General features: G+C 39.2%; 1 protein-coding gene across 2 annotated transcripts in view; it reads left to right on the forward strand.

Annotated features, from left to right (window-relative positions):
* Nebl (nebulette) overlaps positions 1-24252 on the forward strand; it is a 337044-nt gene that overhangs the window by 124728 nt on the left and 188064 nt on the right. For both annotated transcript variants that reach the window (XM_046423014.2, XM_046423011.2), the window contains exon 3: positions 9539-9623. In XM_046423014.2, the coding sequence (XP_046278970.1) occupies positions 9539-9623 (85 nt within the window). The remainder of the gene's footprint in view (positions 1-9538; positions 9624-24252) is intronic.

The raw sequence follows: 24252 nt of genomic DNA on the forward strand, positions 1-24252 counted from the left end.
TATGCATGGGGACAGATCTGATATTGGCACAGGTTCCACAATTCACATGTTGCTTACCTTTACTCATTTTGCATCTGCTTGTTTGACCTAGTAAGAATTGGGATTGGGGTGTGGAAATCTCTCCTTATTGGTAAATATGCTGCTTTTCCTGTCTTACCAATTTTACATTTTCTCCCTGCCATGTATACATACATGCCCACTCACTTGAAAGGCTTGAAGCTATAGTAGGTATACTTAGAGTTAGAATAATACCTTTATCAGTGAATTTAACCTTTCTAATTATGTGGTATCTCTATTTTTTTTTTTTTTTTTGGTACTGAAAATTGAACCCAGGGGGTGCTCTACCACTGAGCTATATCCCAGCTCTTTTTATTTTTTAATTTTGATTCACAGTCTTGCTTAAATTGAAAAGGCTGGCCTCAAACTTGTGATCTTCCTGCCTCAGCTTCCCAAATGACTGGGATTACAGGCATGTGCCACTGCTTCTAGTAATTATTTAGTATCTCTACTCTTAATGACACCTTTATTTAAATTGTTTTTGTCTTTAGTGCAATTATTTTATAGTGGAATTAAAAACTATGACAATATTTGTCTTTCAATGACCAAGTATTGCCCATTTAAAATTTTATGATAATTGTTTCCCCTAATTGCCAAATTTCTATTTGTCCTATTTATTCTGTACTGCTCCTCGGCCCCGCCCCCCGTCTCCTTCCTTTTTTATTGTATTTAATTAGATTTTTTGGTACTTTTCAAAAATTTTATTTTTTCTGTTTTATAGGATTTGAATTTATTTGGGCCATTCCCATTCTATATGATTATTGTCAAAATTTTACTACATGCATTTAAGCAAAATCTGAAATTTAATAATATCCCAACCCTTTTTATGAAGGACCTTAGAAAAGGTCAAACTGTTCTTTCAACTTCTGTAGTATTTTAGCTTTGTCTTAAAAAAATTCCCAGATACGAAACACTTTTATTATTCTACCATTGTGTAGGTATTTGTGCACATTTACATTTTATTTGCTTACTGATCATATTCTGCATTTTAGAGTTACTTTTCTTTCTTCCTGAAATGTGCTCTTTATAAATAGCTTCACAGATGATCTGATGGTAGTAATCTCTCTGACAGTCTTTTTATTTAAAAATGTCTTATTTTTCAATATTTAAGGATAATTTTGAATGATACAAAATGATCATTGTTGCAGTTGTTCAGATTAGGGAGAAATAGTTAAAATTATGTATGAAAACCTTCAATAATCTCCCTACATCCAAAACAGTTATACTTTTGGCTCTTGGATAAAATTACTCTCTTGGTTAATCAAATCAGAGTGTAAAGTTTGGGCCAAAGCAGAGTTGTCTAGTCCTTCTCCTTGCAAAGTTAGCACTGGCAAAGCAAGCTTTTACTTTTTAAATGTTCTTAAGAATTAAAGTTGCATTTTCTTAAAACATAGAGAATATACTAAGAAATGTTTAGACACTTCCTCTTTCATGAAGGAGACAAAGGCAGAGAGACCTTGGGGGTCCCCAAGACCTTCCCCAGGTTTGATCATTTCCTTAGGAGGTCCGTTCTTATCTCTTGGCAAAGTCAAACAGCCTGACCTCTCCCCTGGCTATATTAGGAGTCCTAACATAGGACAGAAGGCATGGGGGCATGACAAATGGATGCCAAGAGAACCAGGAATAAGTGATGGGGGGGCAGGACATAAAAGAAGCAGTGGATGATTGACTGACACATTCATAAATTTCCTGGAAGATAAAAATACATTTGTGGAAATTTGACACATAATAGATTATATGTCAATGGGATAGGAGTTTATTATGTGAAAAGATACCAAGCAAAACGGCAAACAGAAACTCATGCAGCACTCCCCGGAGAAGCAATGCTGCAAGCTTCCAGGGTCCTCTCCTAGCCGAGTCACATGCGATTCACTTAATTCCCTCAGGAACAAGTTGTGACAACACATGTCAAATGTTGCCAACTAGCGAAGCTTGTTAGAGACTCAGTGCCCAGGTTTTTCCTGGGAGTTTATTAGCAAATTCCAGACGCCCATAAGGAAAGCAGGTGTTTGTCTGTACAAACTGCTTTGGGCTCAGGGAGTCAGTCACTCTTATTGGTTAATGGTGGTGAAAGCCTTCCCGAAATTCAAGTTCTCAAACATCAGCCAGGGCCCAGTGTTGTAAGCAGGCCTTTCAAACGACGGCATATGAGACTGCTGAATTCACTCTTTCCTACAGAGGGCCCACAGGAAATCATGATATAATGATAGTTTTGGAAGCTAAATTCTGCTCTTGTTTTTTTTTTATTTTTTTATTAGTCTGCTCTTGGATTCTCTTGTTTGAGTATAACTGCAGCAGTGGAGATAAACAGAAAACCAGAGAGGGAGGGTTCAAGTGCCCTTGAGGCAGAGGATGGAGACAGGAGTTACTGCCCACAGGGTGGCAAAAGGGGAGAGGGTGGACTACTTGATTTTTGCGGGAGATAAGGATAAAACAAGAGATTTGCTAGAAAGGGCTAGCATTCTTAAAATTAGTGGCCTCCTACAACCCAAAATAGATGTATATCTATAAATGAGCTTCCTGAATCTTAGCGTGATTGACATTTCAGATAGGTTAGGTCCTTGTTGAGAGATTGGATGTCTGGTGTCCTGTAGGGTGTTTCCTAGCATTCCTGGATCTTCTTCATTAGGGGCTAGTAGCCTTCTCCTTTCCAGTAAATGTCCACAGTATCTACAGACATTAACTGCTGTCAAATGTCCACTGGGGCCATGGTTGAGAACCACTGCATTAACATGTAGGATTTAAAATAAATACATTTGTAAGGATCTTAGCTTTATGTGTCTCAATGGGTTATTAGTGTCTCACGTTGGCAGTAGTTTTCCATTTGTAAAAGCTCTTTCCTGTGTTTCCAGACACAACCTCATGAGAGAGTGAGGATTATTGAAGCCCCATTATACAGATGAAGGCAGTGAGACACAGAGGTGAAGTCACTTCACAGTAAAACAAAGAGAAAGTAATTAGTAATAATAATCCTATTATTATCAATGGTGGAAATTTGGTTGAATGTGCACTCTGAGCCAGTCATTATTGGAAATGATTTATGTGTTTTCGTTTTGTAACCAGCCTAGGAGCTATCATTATGTTTATATGAGGAAATCCAGGCCAGAAAAGTTAAGAAACCTACCCAAAGACACACAGCTGCTAGGTGGAAGAGGTAGGTCTAAACCCAGGCAATTTGGCTTCTTTTATACCTTTGTGAGCGCTGGACTCTGGGTAAGAAGTCAGCATTTGTAGGTTATCACTCTTCTTCCTAGTATTCTTTCTCATTCCCAGCTCCAGGAGGTTACCATTTCCTTATTCTGTTTTCTACACCCGCACAACTCTGCTCTAGTGGATTTCTATAACTTCTGTATTTTTTATCAACCAGGTTTAACAGAGAGAACAGTTTTGAGCTGGGTGAGGTGGTGTGACCTATACTCCCAGCTACTTGGGGGACTGGGACAGGAGGATTGTTGGAACTCAGGAGTTTAGGGCCAGACTGGGCAACATAGCAAGATACTATCTCATAATTAAAAAAAAAAATTGAAGTCATCTTTCTGTGACCTCACTTTGGTCTATCAGATTTAGCTTTCTGTTGTTATCTTGATTCTTCCTTTCATCATTTTGACATTGGCATTTCGTAGAAGTCTGGATCTGTTGTGGTTGTCAGCCCAGTCTCCATAGACACGCTCACCCATTCCTGTGTCCTTCTGCTGAGAGACTTCTGATTCGATGCCCAGACATTTCTCAAGGGCTGGGTGTGGCTCAGTATGAAGTGCTCACCTAGCATGCACAAGATTTGATTCCCAGCCCCTCAAAAACAAAACAAAAGAAAATATTTCACATTATCTTCTGGGTCTCTCGGCCAGCTCCTAATATATGTCACATTTCCACTGTTGTATTTTTATATTCCAAGAAATTTATGAATGTGTCAGTCTGTTATCCACTCTTTTATTTATTTTTTTTCTTCCACTTATTCCTGGTTCTCTTGGAGCATCCATAGGACACCCTATGCCCTGTGTCCTATGTTCGGACTCCTAAAAAGTGGCAAAAGGAAACATGTGACCCTTCCTTTTGGCGTGGTGAAGAAGTCCTCTTCTTTTCTTGATACTTCTACTCAAGATGTTGATGGTTGGGAGACCTTTTCACAACCATTTAAATGCAGCATTTGGAAGGAGTTAGAATTAATTGCATGGTTCCACCAATTAGTTTTAAAATACGTCACTTCTTTGTTCCTGTGATTTCATGGGAATCTGCTGGCCCCTCTGGTTTCCCTTAGCCTTTGCGGTAGTGGTGGGGGTGGTGGTGGGAGTCGAGACTGTGACTTCAGAGGGGAATGTTGTTGGACTAGTTTAGATGGACATTACTACATAGACGTGATATTGAGAAATCTAGTGTTTGACAGGATTTTCAGATGAGTTTGGCAGAATTAATTAGGTTTCTCCAGATATTGTAATTACTATTTTTATATAATGAAGTCCATGCTGCCATCTCTGTAATTACACTTATTCTACTGAGTCTTATGGTGCCAGCTCATGAGGCCATTCCACGTATTCTTGACAGGCATTTGATTTTTTTAGAGACCTTATTCTTTTGAATTTTGTTACCTCTGAATATAGCTTGGATCTCCCAGAGCCACAGGTTTTAAATTATTTTAGTACTCATGATTCCTTGTAGTTTTGGATATGAATGACTTCTTTTCTTCAGCATTTATTATTTTGGCTATAGTACTAAATTGAACTTTTCCTCCTATGTGAAACTTGTGAATAATTTCATCCTGTTGTGTATCTTTAGAGAAAAGTTCTGTTGTATGTGGCTGAAACACTATTACAAAATCATTACTTTTTTATTAATTTATTTTAATTAGGTATATATGACAGCAGAATACATTTTGATTCATTGTACACAGTTGGAGCACAACTTTCCATTTCTATGGTTGTATACCATGTAGCGTCACACCATATGTGCAGTCATACATGTACCTAGGGTAATGATGTCCATTTCATTCCACCATCTTTCCTGCTCCCATCCACCCTTCCTACTCTCTCTCCCCTTTGCCTAATCAAAGTTATTCCATTTTTCCCATGCTTCCCCCTTCACCATTATGGATCAGCATCCACTTATCAGAGAGAACATTTAGCCTTTGGTTTTTGGGGGATTGGCTTGTTTTACTTAGTATGATACTCTCCAACTCCAACCATTTACCTGAAAATGCCATAATTTTATTCTCTTTTAATGCTGAGTAATATTCCTTTGTGTATAAATACCATAGGTTCTTTATCCATTTATCTATTGAAAGTCATTTAGTTTGCTTCCACAGTTTAGCTATTGTGAATTGAGCTGCTGTGAACATTGAGGGGGCTGTGTCACTATAGTATGCTGATTTTAAGTCCTTTGGGTATAGACTGAGGAGTGGGATAGCTGGGTCAAACAGTAGTTCCATTCCAAGTTTTCTAAGGAATCTCCATATTGCTTTCCAGATTGGTTGCACAAATTTTGCAGTCCCACCAACAATGTATAAGTGTGCCTTTTCCCCCACATACTCGCCAATGTTTATTGTTGTCTGTATTCTTGATAACTGCCATTCTGACTGGTATGAGATGAAATCCTAGCAAAATCATCGCATTTTAGTGTTGAAATGGCAATTGGAAAATGCTCATTGACATCTTGTTATGGTTCTAGATATAATTGCAAGTTTGCACAGCTTGTTAATAAAAGTTCATTGCTCTGGTCATCAAGTCAACAGATCATGTCTTGTAAAAAACTGCAGAAACTTTAATTTTTAAAACTCTTTTTTTCAAATAAGCTTGTTATAGGATGCCAATATCAACCATTATAAAAGTGGCATTTTATTTATGTGTGTGTATTTCGTGAATCCAAACCCATCACACTTTCTCATTGTAAGGTGCAATGGTGATAATCATTAGATTACTTTTATGAAATGATACTTCACAATTAGAGGTATGGGTGGCAAGTGGAGTTTCATTAGTATCCAAACAAAAGTCAATTGTGCACCACAAAGAGGAAATTCATATATACACAATAAAGCACTTGCAAACTGTACCCCCCTCCCAGAAGTTTACTTCTCAATCTTAGTATGCTCTTTAAAAGTTAAATAGAATTTTTAATTAAGCATAAATGGCAAGAGAAGGTTGACTTTCAAATGAGTAAGCCTATAAGATAGTACAATAGGGTTTGAACAGGCTAAGGTTCTGCAATGCATTTGAGAATGAATTTAATTATGGTTTTAAAAATAGTCAAAATATATACATAAAATCTTTGAATGAAACATCATGGAACCATGAAGATCCGGCATTTTATTCCACAGAACATATTTCGAAAAACAAAACAAATCATGTGGAATTGTTATTGTAGCTTTAAAGTATAGGGCTAGGTAGTTACGATGTTTTGAAGTTTAGTGAAATTCAAATTTCAAGCTCTTCTCTCTCACTGAAGGACAGTTCAGAAGTAGCCACCAGAAGGGTGTAGCCTCAAAGTCAGAGAGACAAATTCTCTGACTTTAGGGCGAGGAGAGGTAGAGACCTAACCTACTTGAATGTATAACTCTAGTGTTGACCAAGGTTCAAAGCAATTGAGCTATCAAGTTTCTCATTGTGAGATAGAAAAAGAAAATGTCAAGAGAATATTATACAGTACTGAGGACTGTATGTGAGCAATGATCTCTTCACAGTCCAGTGGTTATAAAAACACAATGATCTTATATAACTTAGGTTATTTAAACTTTGAAAGTACCATGGCTTTATAACATAATCTGAAAATACCTACCAAGATGTCTCCAAATTATTATGAAAAAAATATGATTTGGATTTGTATATCCTCTATGAAGGCAAGAAAGTGGTGTAAGGGTTTTGAAGGATGTTAATTAAAATAGATTTGTTCAACAGTTACGGAGTTAATTTCAAGTTACACGGAACATTGACTTCCATGGGGCACTAAGTTCTTGAAGGATGCTGAAAAATACAAGAAATGAGAATGCATTTTCCTAGTATGCATGTGACTCAACGTGGCTACAGAATAGTTCACCTTTATTTCAGAAGGGCTAATGTACATCGAGTAGATTTTACAGAATTTATTGGTGCTGACAAAATCAGCCTTCTCATAGGATGTCAGGGACAGGGCTGCCAAAAGAACCTTCTACAAGGAGAGTAAACTTTGAAACCACAAAGTATGGAGAATGTCTGAGAAACATAGGCAGAGGCAAAGGTGGACATCAGCAAGGAAAAGGACTGGGGGAAGGAAATGGGAAGGATGTCCTTTGGGGAGCAGGTCTGAGCTCCATGGCTTTTGTGATGATGGAGTCATGATCAGAGGTCCCTTTCGTGCCAGTTGGGCATGGGAAGGCATGATTGGAGAGAGCTGCAGCCATGGGACAGTGTTAGGTCTTCACCTACACGTGGGGAGGAAGTGCTGTCTCTTTATCACCAGGAGTTCATCTCAGGACATAAAAGGCAGCTCTTATTATGCACATGTCGCCCACTGCAGCTGTCCTGTGGCCCACCGTGGGCTCTTAGGCTTTGCCTGATTATTATCTTTTCCTTCTCTCCCTCCCTTATTTCTTCTGTCTGCAAATATTTACTTGTTTGCTTATTTACATATTTCATTTATATACAAATATTTTTAATGGACACACAGTAATTGTGCATATTTATGGGGCACAGTGTGACCTTTCAGTACGTGTGTGCATGGTATGTCATTATCCATTTAAAGTAATTGGTGTATCATTTCTTCATGTTGGGAACATTCAAAATTCTCTCTACGGCTGGGCATGGTAGCACATGCCTATAATGCTAGAAGCTATGGAGGAGTTGCAAGTTCAAAGCCAGTCTCAGCAACTTAATGAGGCCCTAAACAACTTATTGAGACCTTTATTCAAAATAAAAAGTCAGGGGCTGGGGATACAGCTCAGTTGGTGGAGTGCCTGCCTTGCATGCAAAGGCCCTGGGTTCAATCCTCAGCACCAAAAACAAAACAAAACAAAACACCCCACAAAAACCCCACAAAATAAAACATCAAAAAAAAAAAAAAAGGCTGGGAATGTGGCTCAGTGGTTAAGCATCCTTGGGTTCAATCCATGGTACCAAAAATAAATAAATAAAACTCTCTACAGCCTATTTTGAAATAATTAATTGTTGTCAACCAAAGTTATCCTATTGTGTTGTGGAACACTGGCAATTATTCCTCCTGTCCAACTGCACCCCTGAAATCATTGTCCACCCTTTCCCCATCTATCCCTCCCTGATGCAAACATTTATTGAGGTCATACTGTGAATTAGACCCTGATAGGGACTGAAGACATAGACAAAACTGTGCTCTGACAAGGGACAAGATAGCCTGTTCTTGCTGCCATACAATTTTCACTGTACTGTGAGTCAGAGAGACATGTCAATCAAAATACAAATGAGTAAGATACTAAAATAGAGGAAGTCAAGTACATCCGGTGTCCATTCCTAACCTAAATTTGGGAGGCCAGGAAAGCTTTCTGGAGAGGGTGACATTTAAGGCAAGACTGGAAAGATAAACACAGTTATTCAGGGAAATGGGGAGGGAAGAGAGAGGGGTGTTCTAGGCAAGAGGAATAGCTTTCCAGGAGAGATGGGAAAGAGGGGTAAACTGCAGGGAGTGGAGTGGTGGCCCATGGTGAGGGAATGGAGTGTGAGTGAGAAGTCTGAAGATGCCTGGGCCTGGGGACCTTGGAAGACAGGAGGCTGGACTGTATTCTAAGATCTGTGGGAAACCACCAAAAGATTTTATTCAGAGAACAGTGTGACCAGATTTACATTTTGGAATATTTGCTTTGACAGCTCAGATCAGAAGGAAAAGACTGGCAAGTGTTAGAAGATAGATGTGGCCTAGAATAAAGAGGTATAGTGGAAATGGACGTGTGTGAAATTTAGATATATTTAGCAGACAAGTTAGTAAGTGATTGATTGGACGTGCGAGGAGTCGAGGTTACTCCCAGGTATCTGGAAGAGAGGAAGAAGAAGGCCAAGCAAGAGGAGAACTAGGACATGTTTGCTAGAAGTGTCCATAGGGAGTCATTATGACTTTGGGGAAAGAAACTTCTGGAAATAAGCTGCAAATCAGAGAGTTGAGGAGGGAGTTGGAGAGGAAATGAGTAAAGACAGTGAAGTTAGCCTCTTTTTATAGAAGTTTGGCTTAAGGATAGAATGATGATATACACGCTGGCCTGGTGGGTGGGTGAAGGGGAGGGATAATAAAAGAGAGGAGAGTTTTGAGCTTTGAATCCTGCTTGGAAGTAGCTAACACAATAGAGACACTCATGTTAAAATTTTGTGAGGAAAGTGGGGAAGTCCGTGCGATAGAGGATTGTGAGAATGGATGGGATCCAGAGATGACCTTAGCCAAGAGGACTAGTACCTCTTCCATTGTGACAGAAGCAAGGGATGAAACAGTTGGTGTTAATGATTTGTTTTGTAGCACAGTTATTTTAACTATGTTCTTTTAAAAATCTTCTCCACAGACACTACCCAAAGCAGTCCTTCACCACAGTGGCAGATACACCTGAAAATCTTCGCCTGAAGCAGCAAAGTGAATTGCAGAGTCAGGTAATTTCTGAAAGCTCTATTTTGTGTATATTGGTATAAAAGATTATTCTAACGGCCACTCTTCTAAAATTTTTGTCATTGTATTATTCATGCCAGTCACCAGCCAGCAGGGTGACTGACAGCAGGCCTGTTTGGGAATTCTGGGTGATAGTATTGAACATCTGTATTGTTCCTAGTCTTGGATCATCTTGATATTGTTGGTTCTGTTATTCACTTGGGACTAGAGCAGATAAATGAGTTCTGGTCAGAGTAAGTGTTTTCCAACAATATTGATATATTTGGCCCCAAATATTTAAAAACATTTTATAAATAGCTTTTCCACACCGCATATGTAGGGAAAACACAAGGTGTTAACTTGACCCAATTGCAGTGCATGTGGGGCTAACACCCCGTCTGTGTATCTCACACCAGCTACTAGCTTTGTTTTCATCCTGTCACTTTATTCATATTTTTTTCATATGTCACATTGACAGCATGAACAAAGATTAGAACACCACAATTGGCTCCCACTCAACCATTTTGGATGCCAACTTGCCTTCAATATGGTGAAGCACATCGGCTAAGACTAGGGTTTAGAATGGCAGGGTTTCCTACAGGGACACTCAATTGCTTTAAGAAACACAGGACATTCTTTCAAAGAAGGGACCTTGCCTGACAAGGTACGGGAAGATGGGCAACAACTTCATTTCAGTCCATTGATCAATGATGTAGTAAAGCCACACCAAGGAAGGAGGAAGGAAAGCTGGATGGTAGGCCCCCTTCAGCTGTTCATTAGTTGTGGCCTTGGGGCAGCTGCCCTGATTCTTTGTGCTTTTGTAAAGTAAAATGGTCTCTGTTGTCTACCTGCCTTGAGGTGGCTGCAAGTATCAAATGGGGGCAGTCAGGCGTGAAAGCATTTTGAAAAGTTAAAAAAAAAATTGTGACTGGAGAGTCTGATGATGGTTTCTGAGAATTCCTGGTGTGAAGAAGAAAAAGCAGAACATATGAATAGAAAGGTGCCTAGTTAATAGTCTTTGAAAATGTCAGTCTCAAGTTTTTCGTGAGAGTTATTAGCTTGTAATCACCAAGAATAAAATTATTTCCTTGGTGTCTTAATCACAGGGGAGATTGTGATTCCCTTCCTTCTTTTTCTATGGAACTTGGAGCCATTTCTAAGTCTATTCAATTACAAAAAATAGAACTCAAAGAAGGAGACTTGTTTGGGAGCCAAGGTTTGTTTTTCGTAAAATACTAATTGTTATGTTCTAAGCCATTACTTCTAAAAATTAAGTGCTGGTCAAAGAGATATACTGTTATGGAGGCCAGCAAGGATTCCCCTGCCCCTTTATGCTTCTGGGAGTACCACAACTTGGTTCCAGTCTGTGAAGATCCATGTGCCTTTCTTCCATATGCCAACTTAGCATTAATCAGAAAATTCTAGGTAAATACTTCAAACATATTCTGGTACTGTGCAAAATAATTTATAATTAGTTTATTCTCCCTTCATTGAGTCTGTAGGGCATTTATAAAAAACAAGAGCACTAACACACCTGGAATGACTACATTTAATTGAATGACTACTTTTAATTGAATTCACAGTAAGAACTTGGAAAGGGAGGGATGTGTGTGGACTGCGCTGGGTAGAGCTTCATGCTAGAGGTGGGGAACCCTTACATGTTCTCTCTTCCTTTATTTTTCTTTCTCTTTTATTCCCAGCCCTCCTTCTCTTTGAGAGGGTCATAAACACTACCAACAGTTTATACCTGGGGGCTAAATCTTCTCAAGCTTTGGGATCCATGTTAGGTACCAGGTTGTCATGATAGAATTGTATCAAATGAAAGAATAAACAAGGACACACCAAAGTGGATTCATGAAGGTTGAAGAGGATTTTGGTGTAAACACTGACTCCTTCCTTTTGAAGGCACACGCTCTTTTCAGGCCCATGAGTGGTTAGAGGTGCTTCAGTTCAGCTCAGAGGCAAGGGTTTGTTGATTTCCTACTATCTATGTTTGGAAGCGCAATGAAAAAAGGAGGTCATTGTTTTCTTAAAGGTTGTTTTCATGATTCCCCATGTAGCAAGCTTCAAACTTTGCAAGCCACCATATGCAGATACTTCTAGTTGGTGGGAGAAGAGGTAAGAGAGATATAGGCAAAGTATATGGGGTCACCAGCCAGTGGTCAGGAGAAGGCACTGGAGTCTCTTTAAGATTTTGCTCCACGTGGACATGGTGGCTCATGCCTGTAATCCCAATTACTAGGGAGATGAGGCAAGAAGATCCCAAGTTGGGGCAATGTAGCTAGACCCTGTCTCAAAAACAAACAAACAAACAAACAAACAAAAACCAAAAAACAAAAAACAATCAAAAAACTAAAAAGGGCTGGGGCTGTAGCTCACTGGTGGAGGACTTGCCACATATGCTCAAGACCCTGGGTTTAATTCCTGGTACTATGGGGGGGGGGGAGATATTTTGCTCAAATATGATCTTTAGAAAGAAAATGTAAATGTCATCAAGGAGGCAATATGGAGAAATTCTGTTCACTTCAAGAAACATGAATTGATTACCTATTATGCACAAGGAATCATGTTGAACACGGCAATATAAAGACATCTTCAACAGCCTTTTATTATTGCAAGCACATGATTTTTCGTGTATTATTTCATATTTCATCAACTCTCAAACAAACCTACAAGATATTTATTACTATTTATATGTAGATAAAGAACTCAAATTTTGAAGAATTTAAATAACTTGCCCTTGCAAGCTTAGCTGGTAAGAATGTGAACTTGGAATAGAGCCCGGATCTGTGAACCTCTGTTGTCCTAATTGTTCCCTGGTCTTGCTGCCCAGAAAAAGCCTACAAATGGATCAATAAGGAAATTATTGCAACACAAGGGATGCTCCAGTGTATTTAAAGGTAGGATTGGTCATAAAAGGGAAGTATGAAGAAATCACTGGTATTTTTTTCTGGATGAGAGGTTATACTTCAATAAGAGTATTTCCATTTTCGCAAAAGAGTGGAAAGATAGCTTTCCTAATGGTAATACTCAGTAATGGCACTTGATCTAATTTTAGCCCATTGTATGATTTGATTCTGCAACAGATCATTTCCTTAGAGTGTTGATATCTAGAATTGTGAACAGCTCACCAGTTGGGGTAGAGAATTGACTATTCATTCATTTTTTAATATTCCTTGTTTTGGTAATTTGTGATGGCACATGAAGCAAATAGGTTCATAGCTCCCAATCTTCAAAAATCTTGACATCTTTTAGAATTATTTGGTTAAAACTAGTTCTCTTCTCTCAGTTCATTAGTTTACCAAATGTGCAAATAGGGTGGAAAAGCGAAAATTAATTTTCCATCTACTTTAGAATGTTGTTTCTAATCACACATTGTTATTTCATCCTTTAGTTTTTCTTCCTTTTTTTTCCTTCCTTCCCTTTGAGAGGGTCATAAACACTGGAAGTAGTTTATACCTATGTGCTGAGTCCTTTAAAGCTTTTTTTTTTTTTTTTGGATCTGTATTAGATGCTACATTGTCATAGTAAAATAATATCAAATACTGAAGAATAAAGCAGCTTCCAGGAGTTCGTTTTTCAGAACTGGTACCAGGCAGTAGCGTACAGGCCTTTGTCCAGCTCCCAAACAACTTTTGGACATCTGCTTGGCCAGCTACTGACCACAGTGGATGTGGGCTGCCCTGGAACTTGGCCTTCAAGAGGAATAAAGGGTGGGGAAGGCCTTTTATCATCACTGGCTCCCTTTTCATCAGACATCACAGGATGAACTTCTTCAAAGAAATAACTTCAATGGTGCTTAGGAGCCCCGCTGGCCTGCGTAGCCCATTCAACAAGAAGCAAAAGTGAAACTTCACTCCCAGTGGGAATAATAACATCGTAGTTCACCTGTGAGGCGTCAGGGTTTTATTGCTTTCTTTAGGACCATTTATTGCTTTCTTTGGGCCTATTATTATTATTATTATTATTATTATTATTATTATTATTATTTTGTTGTTGGAAAGTGAGTCCAGAATTTCAAATTTCTGACTCACACATGGAACTTTTGGAATCCAAACTCTTTGTAATTTGGGGAATCCTTCAATTTTAAAAACTCAAGCCAGATGAAAAACCCCTTACAGTAGAAATGTCCTTAGCTTGTTATTCTAATACACTGTTGTTGAAAGCATTTCTTTTTCCAGGCTGCATGGCACACACTCTTGGAATCGAAGGCTCAGATGTTTTGAGTCTTCTAAGTCAGGGGTCTGCCGATTCCTTAAAGGCATGGAATTAGGAATTTCAAGTGGAAGCCCCTCGGCCAACCTCCAGAAAAGAGAATACCGTGGAGCTGTGTGGCTGACCGTGGGTGGGTGTGGGGGCCAAGCCCCTGCCTTCTCCACATTACCCCTGCTTCCTCATCCCAGGGCCTTTGGAAATCCTGGGCCTCTGGAGGGGACAGTTTGGAAAACTATTGCTCAAAATGAAGATGAAGTGTTAGCTGCTTCCCCACTTAGTTGTTTATATGATTGGCTTAGCTGTTTGCAATCATGCTGAAAATAATACGGATTGGGGATTCTTTGTGTTCTTAAATGGATTGTGGGTAATTTATGAGTACAGATAAGATAAAAGATTGAAGATGATTATGGATAAGATACAAATGAAACTAGGGCCTTTGAGTCTTTACTTTGCAATCTGTGTTGATCCTTTTTTAATCTTGCAAGTTTCTGCAGAGGCATATAAAACATGCTTTACAGGAAATATGATCTTTGATAGTGGTAAGGGTGAGAGGGTAACAAGATTTTTTAAAATAAGGAAGATGATTGTTAAACATCTTCATGGGAGGATTGGAGACACGTGTTTAATATAAGCATTTGGAAGTTCAAAAATGAGGTATTGTGGTGTGCTTGCCTTTTTCCTAACCCACCCTTAACCCCTTTCAGTATCTCTTCATTTTATGTTCCATTTTCAGAGGGTTTCTGCCTCAATTATCTGTCATCTAACCACCCAGTAAGGTGTTAATTACCTGCAGCAAGACCTCTGTTGGGTGGCAGTTTCATTTTAAAGAGCATCCACTGAAGCAGACTTCTTTGAAAGCAATAAATCCCTGACCAGGGACTGCAGTTACTATCAGATGATGACTGGTGCACCATTTTGAATAGCATCATCTGTATGTTTCAAATCCCATTTCCTGGTTCCTTACAATGTCATAAATTAGACCTAAATTGCAGTTGTCCCTGAGCACTGTGCCACATTCTATGCCATTGGGGATACTGCAGCGAGTGCAACCAGTCCCCTCAGAGGACTTATGGTCTAGAGGGAAAGAGGGTGATAGTAAAAACAACAGGGCTGGGGTGTAGTTCAGTGGTAGAGTGCTTGCCTGCCATGTATGAGCCCTGAGTTTGATCCCCAGTAATGGGGGAGGGGTGAGGAAGGAAATAGTAGCTCTGATAAGACCTGCAGAAAGAGCTGAGTGTATGTTAACTTTGTTCTTTTGGGGGTACTGGGGATTGAACTCAGTCAGAGGCACTAGACCACTGAGCCACATCCCCAGCCCTATTTTGTATTTTATTTAGAGACAGGGTCTCACTGAGTTGCTTAGTGCTTTTGCATCACCTGTATGTTTTTGCTTTTGCTGAGGCTGGCTTTTAACTTGAGATCCTCCTGCCTCAGCCTCCTGAGCCATAGGGATTACTGGCATGCTCCACCAAAGCTGACCTTAACTGTGTTTTAATTTAGTATTTTCTGGGAGTCGGAAGCCTGGTGCCTTTCTGCAGATGGACCCATCCTGGCATCTCAGAGTGCTTTGCTGCATCCTGCCCAGCCACAGACCCCATTTCTTCATGAGGGTGCATCTTGCCCTTCGTTTCCTCATCTTAGCTGACTCTACTCTTTGTTGGATCCTCTTACTGTCCCTTGTCTCATTGGGCTACTTCAGACTTCTAAACAGGAAGATAGACTCTTCACAAAGTTTTTGTTGGTAGTTTTTATGTTTCTGAGGATCTTGGACAAGAAAATGTTCGTACTTGCCTCTTAATTTTCTCATTCTTTTCAATTTAATTTTGACAGCTTTATTGGTCATGTCTTTAAAATTTTTATTTTTTTACCATTTGTGGCTGTCCTTGCAGCCCATGGCAATGGGATTCTTGTGTATCTAGAGGTAAAAGTTCATGGGAGAGAATCTTCAGCATGTTTCTCTTCAAGGTTTTGAGGCAGTGGAAATGATGAGGGATTATGTTTCACATCTCGGAAGGGATGAATGTGAATAAGAACTTCAAAGGAGAAATATGAATTCACTCAATGTGGTGCATGCCGAGCAGATGTTAACTCTAACCCCCACAATTTCCCAGAAGTCAGATTTCTTTTTTATATTTTACTCCTGGATAAGATGATGTAAGAGACAAAAATGTCAATAGCAAGAGTCAGGAAGACAGCCAAGATGTTTTGACTTGCTGTGTCATGACTGGGTTTTAGAGCCTTTAATCACAGGGGCCTGAAGTTCTACTCCTCACCCTCCTGAAAAGACCCATATCCTTTCCATGTGTTTCCAGAGTCTCAACAAAGTTGGTCTCTTGATTCTCTCCTGGCTCATGCTACCTGCCTTTCCACCATTCCTGCAGCTCATGGTGAAGGGCATGGATGGGTAAGCTGCAGGTTATTTGCTGCTAACAAGTAGACTGGAATCAGACAACTGGCCCTGGAATTAGGAATTTGAATACAAGCTTGTTCCTTCATATATGTGGGGTCTGCATCCACACATTCAACCTACGAGGGAGAGAAAATACTCAAAAAAGAAAATGATGTCTGTATGGAACATAAACTGGCTTTTCTCTTCCTCTTGTCACTTTTTCCTAAGCCACAGAGTATAACAACTACTTACATGGCATCTACATTGTAGTAGGTATTATAAATAATCTAGAGATGATTTAAAGTACATAAGAGGCTATGTTTAGTTACATTCAAATAGTATATCATTTTATGTTAGGAACTTGGACACATGCTGATTTTTGTACCCATAGAGGTTGGGGATGGTGCTGGACTTAATCCCCTGTGAATATTGGGGGATGACTGTATTGTCTATCCATTTTATGACTCTGAAGTCATGCCTCTAACAGCTGTGATGAGAAATTAAAAAAAATACTAAATCAATATATTTTTTCTTTCTCTCCCATAAATCATATTCTGCCATACCACCTCATTCATGGCCCTAGAGAAAGAAGCTGAGTGAATACCACTTTAGAAAGGAGGGAATATGGTCCCCTTAGAAAGGGAATACCTACCCCATAACTCCATCTTTTGGCTAGGATAGATTGTAGGAAGAAGGCAGAATAATCAGAGACTGAATCAAGACCACCCCTCTCGGCTGGCTGAAGTCTCAGAGAAGGAAGATGAGGAGACTGTTAGGTGGAGGAACAAGCCCAAAGCAGAGAAGAGCATCCCTGGTAGCCAGGAGTGGGCTGTGCAGCCCTGGGTTAGTTGGATGGACCTCAGTGAACAGCAAAGAGGGACAGAATCTACATGGAATACCACAAAGGCTCTTCTTCAGCCAAAAAAACCATACCATGAAGTCACCAGCCACAGTCTTCAGTGTCTGACACCAACAGGGTGTCCAGTGACTGACAAGAAAGATACCACTGAAGGACACTTCCCACCTCCCTCTGGGGCCACCAGAACCCTCCCCACTCACTCACGTTTGGAAGCCATTTTGGAGAGGAGATGGGAAGCAGGAAAATCTGAATTTACCAAGGTTGACTGTTTGAATCATTGACTGGACCGATTTTAATGCATGAAACTATGTTTAGTTCCTTCCACCTGAGTGTGACAGGGACTTGTGAGCAATCGCAAGCAATTATAAGAAATATTCTTCATTTTATTTTGTATCTGAATACATCGTAGGTAAATTGCTAATCTGTCACACACACTTTGATTTTATTTGGTAAAATATAGCACTTGACCAGTCATCAGGAGATCTGGGTTCTCTTCCCGCCTCTTCCACTAAGTGGCACTATGGGCACCACTGACCTTTCTCAGGGCATAAAAATGATGGGTTGTACTAGGTCATCCCTAAAATTCCTCCCAGTTTTAATGATCTATTTTGTATTTTATTTAGAGACAGGGTCTCACTGAATTGCTTAGTGAATTGTTCGATTTCAGAACAAAAAATGTTCTGCATAGCATCTCAAGTTAGTAATAAAATAACTTGAGGAAAAGAAACCTTTATTCTTTTCTGCCCAAATAGTAATAGCCAGACCTTGGGTTCCATTCCACCATTCCCTTAAAAGCTGTCTCCCTGGACTGGTCCTGGGTCTTGGCTGAAGGTCATGATCACTTAGATCCAGAGAAGTTGATAGACAAGTTAGTTTCACTTGGAAAATATGTCTAATTTTGTACAACACATGCTTAAAATCAACAGAGGACCAAAGAAAATAATGTCCATTCACTGAGAGCAACTAATTCTGGTTTCAGTCTGGAGTCAAGAGATCAAGCTGTTCTTCCCTGTGCCACACATCTGTTGGTGCTGAGCACTGTTTTACAAGGAATCACTAATGATCACTGCAGTAATACAACTTTGCCCCATCACCACACAAGTGAGTGGTGAAAACAGGAGAAATGGCAAACCGTTTGAAAACCAGAGTTGAAGGCAAAAATGCATTTCTAAGTGTTCATGTAAAAATTTTAATGCAGTGAGAACTGTGAGTCGTTTCACTTATCTCAGTTGTAAAACTTCTATAACTTATATTCAAGGTCATGTGTAACAGGGCATATATCTTTCTAAATTCTTCAGTAGATGTTTTTGAATTTTCTATGTGGCAATCACCAGAATAACTGTGCTCTTGTTATGCTTTCAGGAAATCCCCACCTATTTTAGTTTCTTTTCTTTATGAATTCTTATTTTTAAGTTTGTTTTTCTTGAATGGTTTTGATTTTGAGGGGACTTTTGAACTTTAAATGTTGGTCTTTACAGGACTGGGGATGTAACTCAGTGGTAGAACATATACTTAGCATGTATGAGGCCCTGGGTTTGGCTCCTAATACCATTGAGATGATAGAAAATGTTGGTTTCTTCTCTTTATAATATTTCAATCTGTTCTTTAGCAGCCCCATTTCCCATTTTTTTTTTTTGTGGGGGAGAGTACTGGGGACTGAACTCAGAGGCACTCAACCTCTGAATCACACCTCCAGTCCTTTTTTGAATTTTATTTAGAGACAGGGTTTCACTGACTTGCTTAGTACCTCGTGGTTGCCGAGGCTGGCTTTGAACTCGAGATCCTCCTGCCTCAGCCTCCCTAGCTACTAGGATTAGAGGTGTGCACCACCACACCTAACTCCCATTTCCCTTTTTAGGAACAGTTTGTTTTGCTGAGTCTGACACTTCAGTTGATTCCATGGACCCAAACAGTAGCTCAAAGATACAGAGCAGATAATCTAAAGCCGTCACATTTTATTAAATTAGTAGGTGCAGGAGGGAAACTGAGAATTTCTTAATACTCTTTTTTTTCTTTTTTAATTTTTATTATTAATACTCTTAATTAATTAAGAAAATAATTAACTAAGATTGATGGATCAGAGACTGAAGCATGACCTCTCCTTTTTCTGCTGGTTGATGTTGCCGAGAATGGAAATGAGAGAAGTGTATCAGCTGGATGGAAGAAGTTCAAGGCAGGTGTATGGACTGCCTCATCCTCTCCCGCTTCAGTGACAGACTTGGGTCCTGCACAGCATGGTGGGCAGGGTGGTCCAGCTCAGGTGATGAGTTGTATTTCCCAGCATCTTGGTTTCTCATGTGGTGTGGAAGATGGTTGAAGGGCCAGTATTCCTTGGGGGATGCCAAGGATGCTTTCTGGGGAGCTCCCAGGAACTAGCCTTTATTTCTGAAACTATTTTTAGAATGGAGGATGTGGCTCTAAAACCACTACTTCACGATGGCATCAGGCCACGAAGCCAAACTTGAAAGATGGTGGGTATTGGATTCAGCAAAGGCCTTTGGGGGCAATAACTCTAATGTCTACAGTACATTTTGGAGTACTGAATATTTTGACTCTCATTAAAGTCCATAGGTGCGTGAGTGATTATTATTTTCTTTATCAGAACTTATCTGGCCTAGTCATCATTTCACTTTTTCTTAAAGCTCTGTTTAGAGCTCTCACCTGACTTCAGAAAAACCTTTCAACTGGAATTCTGTGGGGGGCTTTTTCAAGAAATTCTCTGGGGAAAGATGACTATGGTAACTTCATACTTTAAAACATTTCCATTCAGGATAATCATTATGGTGTATTCTGAAACAGGACCTCTATGTGGACTTCCAAGACTATTGCTTGTACCTTTTTAATGAGTTTTTTTGCATTAAAAAAATGTTCAAATAGAGCAATTAGAATTTCCCTTCTTATTTTTTGTCTTCTGGTGAAGGGTCAGGATGATGGCAAATCAGAAATGAAAGTAACACAAATTTGATCCTAACTAGTATAGCAGTTCTGGGCCCTTTTTGATTGACACTCTGAATGTCTGTTTCGGTGGATTTTTTTTTTTTTTTGAAAGGGAATCTGTGATCTGTGGCTACCTTCTAAGAGAAATTCAAGAAGTATCTTCAGTTACAGAGTTAGCTTCCTCAGCACATAGTACTGTTAGGCAATAAATAGCTAATTATACTAAGAGTCAAATTCCATAAAACCTGAAGAATAGTGAAGCCAAGAATCCTAAACTGTTTTAATTCAAATAAACAATCTTTGAGCCCTAAGAGAGATTTTTAAAAATTTAATTCTAGAATGGCTCTATGGCTCACAAACCATTAAAATTAAAACTAAATTAAATTTAATTGTGTTTCAGCTATTAAGAATATATTATTTATAAGATTTCCCTTAAATTGGATAATTTGTGTCTGCAGCCATCTACCCTGGATGTGCCCGTTCCCATCTGATCTTGGAAGCTTAGGCAGGATCAGTAAGTCCTTGGATGGGAGAACAAGGTAATTTCCAAGGATCTGAAACTTTACATTCTAGAGCATTTAATTCTCTACAGGAGTGCCACTTAAGTCTTAGGGTTATGTGTGTGTGTCAGTATAATATGCATATATGTAGATATGCATATAATATATACAATATGCATATACATGTATATATATTTATACATGCACATTCTTATACATGTATGTATGTAGCTATGTATATTTATAAATCTATGTATAGTATGTATATATATTGTATATATATTGTATAAGATGAAGGGAACTTGAAAAATGATTTCCAGAAGACTGAGAAAACATGGATACCTTTTCTCTTTTGTTATCAATGGCAACATGTGCTTTAATTTACTGCTAGTTTTAAAAACAGCTGCACTTTTTTTTTTCTTTACTGCAGTATAAGTTCCCTGTCAAGTGAATCTTCTTTGCATGCAATTCCTGTGTATTTTAGTCTTTCCCCGTGTTTTAAGAAATAGCTAATGTGAGAAAAGTATAATAGAAATACTGTTATTTCTGGAAGTACAGCAATGAGATCTTTGCAAAATATCACCTCTTCCAGAGGACAGGACACCCATCTACCACTTAATAATAGGCATAAACGTAAATAAATAGTCTACCTGTTTGATGAGCCTTATTCTTTTTGTGTGGTTCGTCAACTTAATGTTTTTGGAACGTCTGTTTTCATCTCTGCCCTTTGTTTTAGATTTTAACTAGAAGCTGGTGGTCTTGGTAATTTAATGATTATTATTCAGTAACCCTGCCAAGCAATCATCAAAATTATAATACATCATTTAATGATAAAAGGGTGATAATGTATGAAACAAAGGAGAAAGAATAAAAAGTAGTTTCATGAAAATCAGGCTCTTAAAAGAATGAAAAATTAGATGTTTTCCTGAGAGGTGGACAGATGCCTGATCTTTCTTGGCACTAACTACAAATGGAGAAAAATCACAGCTTTCTAGATTTCAAACCTCTGCTAGCCAAGAAATCTCACCGAAGGCTCCACAAGCATTTCCTGTAATGGATTCTGTGTAAAGCTGCTTCAGTTATTTGTTGGTTTAATCTACATTCATTGAATGCCTCCCTCCCGGGACTCAGGGTGTGTGTGGAGGGGCAGCCAGTAGAGATGGTATGAAGTGCAGTTCAAGGATAGGACTGGTTCCTGATGTATATGTGTTGATTTGGTCTCCTCAAGAGATACTCTCTCAAATTCTGAGAATACTTTTTTTTTTCTGTATCTCATTTGGCGGCTTCTTCTTCTTCTTCTCCTTCTCCTTCTTCTTCTTCTTTTGGGAATGACCTTTGTTTTTATTTATTTGTATGCGGTGCTGAGAATCAAATCCAGTGCCTCACACATGATAGGCAAGAGCTCTATTACTGAGCCATAGCCCCAGCCCATGGCTTTTTCTTCTTTATATGGTTTGGATATGAGGTGTCCTTCTAAAGCCTCTGTGTAAACGAAGGAAGTGAAATGATTATTAGATTATGAGAGCTGTCACTTAATCAGTTAACTAATCCATTTGATGCATTAATTTGGGTGGATTCCTGGGTGGTAACTCTAGACAGGTAGGGCATGGTTGAAGGAGGTGAGTCACCAGGGGTCTGACTTGAGGATGATTTATTTTATCCCTGGTTCCTGGTGCTCTCTCTCTGCTTTCTGGCTGCCATAAGCTGAGCTTTCCTCTGTCACACCCTTCTGCTATGATGCTCTGCCTCACGTTGGGCCCAGAGCAACGGTATTGGCCCAATCACAGACTGAACTTCTGAAATTGTGAACTCAAGTTTTTCCTTCAGCAAGTTGTTCTCGTTAGGAATTTAGATCACATTGATGAAAAGTTGACTAATATACCTCTCATCTTCCTCTGAAATATTGACCCCATTCTTTGAGCCTCCTTTTTCTTTCCCTAGATGGATATCAAATTCTCTGAGAAGCTGTACTTTGGAGAAGACATGATTCTGTACCTAGTTTTGGAAGAAGCCCTTTGTATTTTTTTGTTTTCCCTCCCTCAGCAGCTGTGTCTTTTAGTAAATTATTTGTAGAACTTGGTCCTTGTTAAAACAATGGAGGTCAGACCTGTTTTTGATTGCTTTGTGGACAAAGGAAGCCTCATCCAATAAAAGCCATATTTGTTGTTATTTTCAGCAAAATCAAATTATGCCATCAGTAGTATCCCAACCCTCTTGTCATCCTCCAGACTGCACATGGGTGGTTCCTAACCCTCTTTGGGTCAGGGATCCCTTTGGAAATTCTGTGAAAGTCATGGAGCTTGCCCTCTGAGAAAAGTAGAGAAGTCAACTTTAGAATATGAGATGCCAACTTTAGAATGTAGTTTCTAGGGGTTCAAGGGATAGTGAAGGCCTTCAGTGGTACCCTGAAGATCCCCAAGCATTATGGGGAGTGGTCCGGTGGGTCCAGAGGCACAGGGAAGAAAAACTGGCTGGACTCACAGGCCTGGCAGACACTACAGACATTGCCACAGAAAGATGATGTATTTCCTGCTTTATAAGCACAATTTATTTTATCCTAAATTAAAATATTAACTGTTTCGTAAATATAATGTTAAACTGTTACTGCCTTTTTAAAAAAAAGTGATCTTGTAGTGACTGTTAAAACTTAAAAATACAGATTCTCTTAGATTCAGCAGTTCCACTCCTGGGTGTCTCTTTTGTAAAAACAAAATCATCAGCATTGAAGGCCTGTGTTCAGGCACCTCTATGATAGCATTGCTTCTAACAGCAAAAGACTGGAACCAGCGAGAAAAGGGGAGAGTGGAATATAGGATGATCATGCATATGGCAAGTATCATGCTGCCATTAAAAAGAAGGAAACAGCTATATCAAATACCTTGAGGAGGTACCCAGAGAGGGTGATTCAGTGAGAATCATAGATGCAGAGAAGTGTGTGAATGACAGAATCTTCCCTGTCCACACACGTGTGTCTGTATCTTTGCCTACATGTATCTGTCTCTTCTTATGCTTATATGTGTGTAGACAAAAATGTGGACTAATATAATCTAGGTTGTTAACATTGATTTCTGGGGCATATATGAACCGAGCATATAAAGGGAAAAAAATCATAAAAAGTAAACTACATTATATATAATGTCTCTATATATGTAATGTGTGTGTGTGTGTATTCATTTATTTGGGTGAGCATATATAAAAGGAAATAATGATTTCAAAAACATGTTGCTTGTATGTTTAGATCCCATTGTTTGACTTCTTTCACAGTCAGGGTGACACTGGAGGCTTACCATTCAGGCTAGGATTTGACTTGACTAGTTTGGCCAGCCTGAGTTCTTCCTATTGACTTTTTTTTTTTTTTTTTTGGTACTGGAGATTGAACCCCCAGATGCTTTATCACTGAGCCACATTCCCAACCCTTTTTATTTTGAAACAAGATCTCCTTAAGTTGCTTGGGGCCTCACTGAGTTGCTGAGGCTGGGCTTGAGTTTGCTAATCCTACTACCTCAGCCTCCTGATTCGCTGGGATTATAGGCATGCGCCACTGCGCCTGGCTCCTGTTGACTTCTTAGATGGATTTCCTGGAACTTATTACTCTAAAGCCATTCAGTCTGTCAGCAAATGTTTATTGGATGTCTTTTATGTCACAGAATGAGGTTTTGTGCTGGGGAATACTCCAAGAACTAAGATGTGAGGTGTGTGTTTGCACATGTCAGGAACTGTTTGCATGTGAACTT

This window comes from Marmota monax, unplaced genomic scaffold, assembly GCF_021218885.2.
Source record: "Marmota monax isolate L192 unplaced genomic scaffold, Marmota_monax_Labrador192_F-V1.1 WCK01_AAM20220418_F8-fsc00098, whole genome shotgun sequence".
NCBI lineage: Eukaryota > Metazoa > Chordata > Mammalia > Rodentia > Sciuridae > Marmota > Marmota monax.